This window comes from Pteropus alecto, unplaced genomic scaffold (genome assembly GCF_000325575.1).
Source record: "Pteropus alecto unplaced genomic scaffold, ASM32557v1 scaffold52, whole genome shotgun sequence".
In the NCBI taxonomy this organism is placed as follows: Eukaryota; Metazoa; Chordata; class Mammalia; order Chiroptera; family Pteropodidae; genus Pteropus; species Pteropus alecto.
The window spans coordinates 3,561,058-3,570,600 of NW_006433941.1; the positions used below are offsets into that span (position 1 = coordinate 3,561,058).

At 39.5% G+C, this 9,543-nt stretch overlaps 1 protein-coding gene across 3 annotated transcripts in view; it reads right to left on the minus strand.

Moving 5' to 3' along the window:
- The window catches only part of SPECC1 (sperm antigen with calponin homology and coiled-coil domains 1), a 160,450-nt gene that overhangs the window by 84,198 nt on the left and 66,709 nt on the right, over positions 1-9,543 (minus strand). For all 3 annotated transcript variants that reach the window (XR_003045300.1, XM_025044345.1, XM_025044346.1), the window contains exon 3: positions 5,707-7,286. Coding sequence is in view for 2 of the 3 variants with exons in the window: in XM_025044345.1 (XP_024900113.1) it covers positions 5,707-7,286 (1,580 nt within the window). In the remaining variant the exon portion in view is untranslated. The remainder of the gene's footprint in view (positions 1-5,706; positions 7,287-9,543) is intronic.

Sequence of the window (9,543 nt, forward strand, 5' to 3'; positions counted from 1 at the left end):
CAGCCCACCTTGAAGGTTTCCAGGCGGAGCCTGCACGTGCTCCCCCCGCCCCTCCCCCTCCTGGCCAGCTGCCTCCTGTGCCTCCTCTAGACTTCTATGGGAGAACAGGAAAACAGGCTCTGTTACAAGTTTCTTACATGCCTGCTTCCCAGCATGAAGTCATAGGGTTCTGTTTCACCAAGACAGCTGAAATATTGTTGTCAGCCAAAGATATTGGAGAGAATGGGAGAAATTGCCTGAACTGAAGATCATTGAAATTTCCATGTTTTCAGCTTAAACAACTCAATCTTAACCAACTCTCCCAAGAGTATCCAGTCCATGGATCAAGGGAAAGTGATCCTTAAGTTCCCCCCAACTCTACAAGAGAGATTCACTGGTACTTCTGAGCTCCTCTGAGGTGCCGGGGATGGGCAAGGGGCTTTCACACAAGTGATCTGAGCTGAATGAGCTGTGAGCTGAATGAGCTGCTGAGTCCACGAGACAACGATCGCACAGACCTGAAGGCCTATGTGAAGAAGTGACACTGCAGATGAGACCTAAAGTTTAAGGCAGGACCAGGCAAGTAAAAAATGGGGAGGGGGTCAGAGAGAGGCCTCACCTCCTTCACCTGATCTGAGTCAGGGCAAGAGTTTGGCCTGGCTGGGCCTGGGCAGGGAGGGCTGTGGTGGGACTGAGGCTGGAGATGTACGCAGAAGGCAGCCACAGAGCTTCGTGTATCAGGTTGAGTGTTTGGTGCAATGAGAAACTGTCGAAGGCGTTACACATTTAGGAGATGCCTGTGAGCACCTCGTGGAGAATGAACAGGAGTGGGGAAGAGTGAACATGTGGAGGGAGTCCTGTTGGAGGCTCAGCAATCAGTGCTCTTCTCTAGCCAAAAGCCGTTCTCCCTTTTCTTCTTAAGAAGAATCCCGATTTTGTTTGAGTCAGGATGTAATCTTGTGATTTCCAGAAGGGTGGGATGGGAGAGAATGTGTGACCCAGTTCTGACCACATACAAAGGGAAAGCTGCTGGGGGTGCTCCTGGGAAAAAATGTTCTCCTGATAGGACTGAGGTGCCCGGGGACCTGCCAAGCCTTTTGCCTGCCAGAACTGTAGGGACGAGATGCTGAAGATGGTTGGTTCCCCTGCATTTTTGGCAGGAAGGCTGAGGAAACCACAGAGCTGCCAGCTCAGAGCTTTGACATCATGTAGCTCTTGGACCACAGTGACCAAGTGCCCATCGCTTGACTTCCAATTACATAAGCAAAGTGAACATCATTGGCTTAGGCCACCAACACTAGGGGTTCCTGTTTCTTACAGTCCAAAGCATCACCTGGGTATTCTCATGGACCACCTACCATTTAAGCCAGGTTCCAAGATCTCCACAGTCCTTTAAAAAGTCCTGTTTTGTAGTCAGGTATGGGACCATCTACTTGCGACATCTTTCTCTGAAATTCTGTTTTGCTATTTGTGGCTGGTAGCTACCCGAATTTGGCCTGGTGACCAATTGGGTCACACAGTGATCATCTCACCTCTAGTTTTCCCTGACCACTCATGGCAAGTGTTTCTTTATAATCTCCTTACTCCTTTGGAAAAGACACTTGAATTTCTGTTTAAAGAACTCAATTTCTAAGGGTAGATCACCTGTAAGCTTTCACCCTCAAGTGAGAAAAAAATCAGTATTTTCTTCTAAAACTTCTAGGTTTCAAGCCTTATAAAGATTCTCTAACTTGAAATCAAGATCCCAAATGACTGAAAACTTGAAAGTCAAAAAAATGTAAACCTGAGTTTACATTTGTTTTTTTCTGGAAAAAGCAATAATCTCATGCAACTATAGGCTGCTTGCTGACTAGGGCAGGTACATGTGTGGTTTACAAGAGGTTGAGACCAGGATTCTGTGTAATTAGACCCTTCTTCAAGGTTGTACAGAGATATGTTATATAATCAATCACTCATTAAACTGCCAGCAAAATGTACATGGTGGGTATCAGGGAAGCTGAAAATAATGGAGATATTAGCTAATAGCTGAAGACAAAGCAATGAGAGGAGAAAAAAAGCCTACAAAACATTCACACAATTACTGTAAACATCCTACCAATTTTTCATTTACTGTATGAGGAACAGACCAACCCATGCCCCGCCCCACCAAAAAAAGGCACATTTTAAGGCTTTTCAGAGGCTCTGCTAACAGTAGCTGAGTCACTTGAGTAACTTACCTAAACTGGAAACATAGATTTACTAAATCTCTTAGATCATGGTTGGTTTGGTATTGCCTTTCTTTCCTCTTTGTAATTAGGTTATTTTGTTCTTTTCTCATAATATTCACCTTCTTCCAAAAATTAGAGTGGATGAATGCAGAGCTCAAGGGTAAAAGTTGTTCATCACCAAGCACTTTGCTTGGTGATTAATAGGCCAGTCACTTTGACATCTGCTTAAGGTGGTTATAACTGAAAGTTCTACACAAAAATGTCAAGTGAAACTATTGAGAACTGAAGAACCTGAGTTTACCCCAGGAATGCAAAGATAATTTAACACTAGACTACATTAGAAAATTTGTTATTGTAATTCGCCTCACTAACAACTTAAAGGAGAAAAATCATAATTATTACATAAAACCATAGATGTCCAAAATCTACAGTATAGGCCTTATAGATATATAGATCTTATAGATGCATAAGATCTACAGGAGATGTAGAAAAATCCAATCTACAGTCTTAAAAAAAAAAACAACAAGCAAACAAAAATACTTCTTAGCAAAATACTTGCATAATTCAATAAAAGGTAGGCAGCAAATGCCCACCACAAACATCCTTAATGGAGAAATGTTGAAAGTGCTCCCTTTAAATAAGGAACAAGGCCAGGAGATTCACCACACTTCTATTCAACACTGTACAATGGAAAGGGGCCTGCCCGAGGCCACAAAATTAACCATTAGCGAAGTGTGAAGGACCCAGGCTTTCCATCTCCTAGTCCAGCACTTTATATACTTCATTACAGTTTTGTGCTATAAGACTTCCTGTTTCCTTTGGGCATGAGTTCCTTCTGCCTATCATTTCAATTCACAGTTGCTGCTTGCTGGATTAGTTGATGTGCTGCAGTGGGGCTACAAAACACTGTTCGTCTGCCTAGGAGGTCTGGGTTTTACTTTTTCTATGGTAATAGAAAAGGGCAGGAAGATTAGTACAAGTCATAACTTCACTGCAGCTACAGATCAACATCCCTATACACTAAGACAACACAAAAGCACAGACCTAGGTTCTTGGTACATGTAAAAGAAACTCTATGTGACACCATGCCTCACATCTTTTATCTCACTCTTACCTCGAAACACTAGCTATAACCTTTTCCATCCTACTGTCACATATTTGATAATTCTAATCAGCGAGAAATACTAAAGATATAGAATACATGAATAATATAATTAACAACTTGATTTAAAACACATTGTACCTTGAACTCTACAAAGAATGCAAATGCTTTCCTTCTTCTCCAAATCAGACTTAGTATACTCCAGAAAATTCTAGATTGTATTGTTTTCCTTAGCAAAAGCCATAATAAAGGGCAGATTCACACCTTTAAATGCTTTCATTATCAACAAAGGACAAACTTAAAGACTTTTACTCAAGAAACTAAGAAACCAAGAAAATGTACAAAAAGCAGGATGGAAGAATTGATAAAGATAAATTAGAAGCAAATTAATCAGAAATAGATCAACAGTAGAATTAATAAGCTAATCCAACTGGGTTTTATATTCATAAAATGTGGAGTGACATACTTCAATCTTCTTAATAGGAAGATTAAATATTGTAAGTATGTAGATACCAGTTTGTACGCATGCCCAAATATGCATAAACTGGGAAAATGTCTGAAAAGACATACATAGAAAAATGTTAGCAGTGTTTTTCTCCAAGGAAGGAGATTAAAGGTAGTATTTATTTTATTAAAGGTAGCATTTATTTATTATGCTTTTCTATATTCTCTAAATCTTTTGTAATGAATATACAATTTTATGATCAGAAAAAATAAGCTATTATTTTAAGATGACAAATTATTTCTCATTGACACATATATTTAATGTAATACCAATCAAAATACCAAAGAAACATGAGGAACTGAGGGAGAACTTCAAGAAGGTCTCCTGCGGGATTAAACATTTTGCAGCAGAGTGATGGAGGGGAATTTATTCCACAGACATTATAATTTAATGTAAAGCTCCGATTACCAACCCACATTTCCAAAAGGTGTCTGGCTAGTGCCTTCAATGGAACTGCCTCCAATTTTCAATTAAATACTGTGAATTTAGGTCACAGACAATGATAAAACCACCAACACTACCCACCACTCAGATCATTGTCAGACAGCCCAATGCCAGAATCAAGTAGAAACTAATTATAGTATCTTAAGGCAGGTGAAAAAATCTCCCTGGAAGATCATCGCATAATTTGTTTCTTAAAACAGTCACAACCCCTGAAATAAGGTGGGAAGATGTTTTCAACCTCTCTCACCAAGGAACCCCTAAATTACAGACCCAGAGCTTAGAGGAAATGAGAAATAGGAAGCCACTTTGTCTATACCTTTCCAGTACTGCTCTGAGAGTGGGCAAAATACTATACAATTAATTATCGGCACTCTTCATCTTGTAACAAAATTCCAGACTAATTAAAAGACTGTTTTTAAAAATGAAAGAAGTGATCATTCAATTTCATCTTGGGTTGGGGACGATCTTTTCAAGTGAAAAAGAGGGGGGAAGGGGGACAAAAGGAAGACCAGATTTGCATGATCCAACAACTTGATGCCAACTGTTGGCGAGGGTTCAGGAAAATGAGCACTCCCATGATCTGCCAGTGGGAACAAACTGCAATATTTCTGAAGGACAATCTGGCTAAACATATTGAAAGTCTTTAAAATGGTCATACTCTGACATAATAAGTCAGTGTCTAAGAATTTTTCCTAAGAAAATAATGAGATATAAAAAAAATGTATTTACAATATTGAAAGACTTGAAAAGAACATAAATGTTCAACAACGGGCAACGAGTATAGTACATATGAAATATTTATATAATAGAATACTACCTAGTCTTCAAAATCTTGTTTCAAAGAATAATAATGAGAATATGCTCAGAAAATATTAAAATTTAAAAAGTTAACAATATGTTCAGAATGATTCTAAAAAAATTTTTTTTTACTTGTGGGAAACACACACATACACACATGTATATCTGGAAGAAAACACCCAAACAGTGGTCATGTTATTATTTGGAGAAATTTGGGGTAATTTTAATTTTCTATTAGCAGTCCAAAGCATGCTGATAGACCTACATAATTCTCACCCTCCCTTTAAGACTCAGCTTATTGCCACTTCTTTCAAAATGTCTTCCTACACTACCCTCCTTCATTCTATATTCTAGGTATTCCTCTTTAGCACAAGACTCTGGGATGTCCTCTATATTCTTTACCCCTGCATCATACTCATCGATTTGATTCATTATATCCCCACTACAGTTTGAACTGTCTGTGGTCAGAAATTGGGGTGTTTCATTTTTGTATCCCCAATCTGTCTGGGATCTAACAGATCTTCAAGCTAGAATGCTGGATTAGTAAAAGAAACTGACTAATCAAAAGATTCTCTGTGCTCTGTGAATTCAGGGAGGGAATTCTCTCTGAAGGTCAGGGAGGGAAATGTTAACAAGGGTGAGCAAATACTGTTAAAGAGGTATCTCCTTACCTTGGCTAGCAGGCTTGAAACATGTTTAATTTCACCATGTGCCTTCAGTAATTCTTGTTTGAGTTCAGTGCATGACAGTTCCAGCTGATCTTTCTCAGCTCGAGCTACTTTCAACATTTCTTGAATTTCACAGCCCTCTGCTGTCTGCCCCATTTGACTGGTCTCCACAGCGTTTTGCTTCTCATTGTCCAAATGAGCCTTCAAAGACCCATTTTCAATCTTCAGCCCTTCCAAGGTAACTTTACACTCTTCCAGAGTTTTGGCCATCACACTATTGTTATGCCGCTCCCGTTCCAGAAGCCCATTCAGTTTTTCATTTTCTTCTTTCAGGCGTTTAATCATTTCTAAAGCTCCTTGGTTTTCTTCCTCAACCTTCCGTAAGCTGCAGGTCAGCTGCTGCTGAATGTTGAGCAGCTTCTCTCTTTCGAAGCGGCCCTGTTCAAGAATTTCTGCGCACTTCTGCTCCAGCTCTAGGAGTTTTCCTTCTTGAGCACTGGGCTCTTCATTCTTTACTCGCTCTTGTAAGAGATTTATCAACTTCTCATTTTCTTGACTTAGCTGCTCTGCCCTCTCTCGATGCTGATGAAAGGAAGTTTCCAAAATCGTCTTCTCATCCACCAGTTTCTCATTTTCAGCTGTCAATTCCTGCACCATTTGTTGCTGGTCTGATAATTCTTGTAAAGTAGCCTGCAGTTCTTCTGCTGTGCTATGGTGATTTTCTTCCATCTTTTGTATCTTCTCTGTAAGAGAAGCCAAGGACAATTCACTCACATTGTTAGGGGAACTCCCAGTGGTAGAACATTTTGAACTCTTAAAGGGATTGCTCATGGAAGACAGGGGCCTAGAGGGGGTGTCTGCTGTAATGTGCTCAAAATCGGAGGCATCTGGTGACAAAGAAGCTTTGGTTACGTCGCTACTTGAAGAATCTGATGTCCGTAATGCATTTTCATGTATGTTTTTTTTGTACTCATCGATTTCACCAGACAACTGATTTCCAGTTGGGCTTCCAAAGCTTGACCCCTGGGTTATGGATGTTGGGCAGCTGCTGTCACCAGTGTGACTTGTTCCCCCTTCTGAATTTGGTGAATGCTCAAAATAAGTCAGTTTCTCCTTCAAGGCCCGGTTTTCTTCCTCCAGATCAGCAAGCTCTTTCTGAAAATTCTTGTTCTTCTCCTCAAGAGCTCTTATCAATGGTTCTGAATTATCTGGTGAGACTGATGTTCCATCTACCTTTGGGTCCAAAGCATCGGTTCCTTCAGTGTTCAGAGTCCTTTTCTCCTTGCATTTCTTTAGTTCACTTCGAAGTCTGTTAATTTCACTATCTTTTGCTTTGGCTTCTGCCAAAAGTTCCCGAACTTGAGACTCAAGCACGGCCTTTTCTCCACCTTCATTCTCTGGCTTAGGTCTTGTGGAAGTGGTCCTCAGGTGCTTGGTAGGGGTGGGTGTACTGGAAGAAGTTGGACTGGACACCGATTTCCTGGGGTTAGAGGGACCACGTGGCACAGTTCTCTCTCTTGAGACAGTTATTGAAAATTCTCGAGGAGCTGGAATGCCTGTTCGTTTGGTCGTTGTCACGGCCCCTAAAGATGGAAGTAGAAACCAATGAAACAAAGCAAGTGAAACCCAAATGAATCAGCTCTTATGGCACAGGGAACAACGTGGCTGTCTCCATTCAATCATTTCCTCCTCCCAGTTCTGACTGGAGTTTCTGTACCTGCCCCTATAGCCCTATACTTTGGGAGAAACTGACTCCAAGCCTGAGCTACTCAGTATAGTTGCTAGTTCAAGGCATGGAAACACCCCTCAGCTAAGGTCAATGAAACATAAGGAAAGGTTTTCTGGCTAAGCTTCTCAAACATTACTGGACATGAGTAAGAGATTGTGTAACTCTGGGAATGGCTGGCAACCATCACATCACAAGATGAAGGTGAGAAACAGAACAGAAAGAAGAAAACCAAATTCTCAGTAGCACTGTGGATTTGATTGCTGGCCTTCTAATTACAAAAGCCAATAAATACCCTTCACAGAAGTCACCCTGAATTGGGTTTTGTCACCTGCAACTTAATACATCTGAACTTATAACCTTGGCAGCTAAACAAACTGCCCTTTGACAAAATATAAGTTCATTGTGAATTTCTCAGTAAACACTTAAAAATTCATCGTTAACATATTTGGACTGAGCACAAAATTGATTAAGAAATCAGAAGACATACATAATACTAAGGAGAGACTGATCTGATCCAATGACCTACTGATTTAACGTAAATGGAAATGGTGTGGTCATTCGTATCCATAAACAAGAACATACAGGATAAGGGCATATTATGCATATCTATGATACAGCTTTAAATGTTAAAAGGGTTTATATGATATGGAAATGATATGGAATTTAGAATACTTATAATGGGAAATGTAAAGAATTATTTTTATTTCCATCTATACCACTATACTATAATTACTTTTAATTTTTCATCTATGCTATATTTTTTATTTTCATTTACACTATTCCTATGGACAACATTAAAAAATTCTAGGGGTGAAAAGCCAGACACTGATTTTCTATATGCTCTAGGAATGAAACTCACCTCAGAGATTAAAGTATAAATGAAAAACTTGGATCTGTTTTACAAATTCAAAGACCATTTAATTAATCAAGGCTGATTTTCTATAACTTATACAAATACGTGCCTTGGGTTGGAGGTCACCAATCTCTGGGCCTCTACAGTGTAGAAAGGGTTGGGGGAAGGGGATGCAGCCACAGACTGGCAGCAGCCCCAGTATGCTAAGGGACAAACAGAACCCAACATGGCACAGTAGCTCTAAACCCACCACCGAGACTGCTACTCAGACATGAGCAAATGCCTATCTAAATATCCTGAAACTTGAGGTGATGATAGCATCTAGAGCTGTCTCTGACAGTTGAATACTTTTAAAGCTTTGACATAATAAAGGCTAAACTGTCATATATATTAATATACAGAAAAAAAACTATGGTTTTTATATTAATTCTTTCAAATTAAGTTACAGGAAAGCTAAAGTACTATGATACATATTTAATGTTTTCAGATGTCCAGATGCCTTGCTTGCATCATACTAGATATGCAGTGAAGATTTAATTATTCTTGTAGAATGAAGATTAAAATCACTGAGCAATGAAATGTTTTAGAAACACCAGTTCTCTAGAGTGAAGTAATCCTGGCCAGGACCATAATGAAACCTGGAAAATAACTAGAGTTTCACCATAACTATAGTCAGAATAGGCAAAACTGAGAATCTAGGACATTTGCCATTCCTAATAATGCTACTAAAATTAAGGCTCCTCCTCAATCATTGGTTGGTTTTGAAGATGGGAAGAACTCAAATGAGGCAGTAGATCAGCCCAGTCATCATTTCTAGCTACAGTTTAACTCCTTTTTGCTGCCAACTCTTAGTTTGCTCCCCACTTAGGGGTTACTTAAGCCTTATCTAAACTACTAGGAATTTTTTTTTTACATCAAAGTACATTTATGAAATATATCCAGTTGTGGATTATGAAATACATAATCCAGTTGTATTTTTTTACATTTGTTCTTTTTTCTGTTCTTGCCAATTCGTCATCACTTGAAGAGAGTCCTTGGTTTGTTTTTTATTTTAAAAGGTTCTTCCCATATCTGTACACATCATTTCAAAAACTGCAATTAGCAGAGGTAAAGTTTACAGAGTTGTTAAAATTCATCATCAGATCAAACTAGGTTTGGTGCTTGGCTGCTCACTCCCCTATTTGTGCCGAAGTCTGCTGCCCAGACACACCTCATGATGGGAACTGGTGGGCAAGAGTCAGTGGGGTTCTACTCAGTC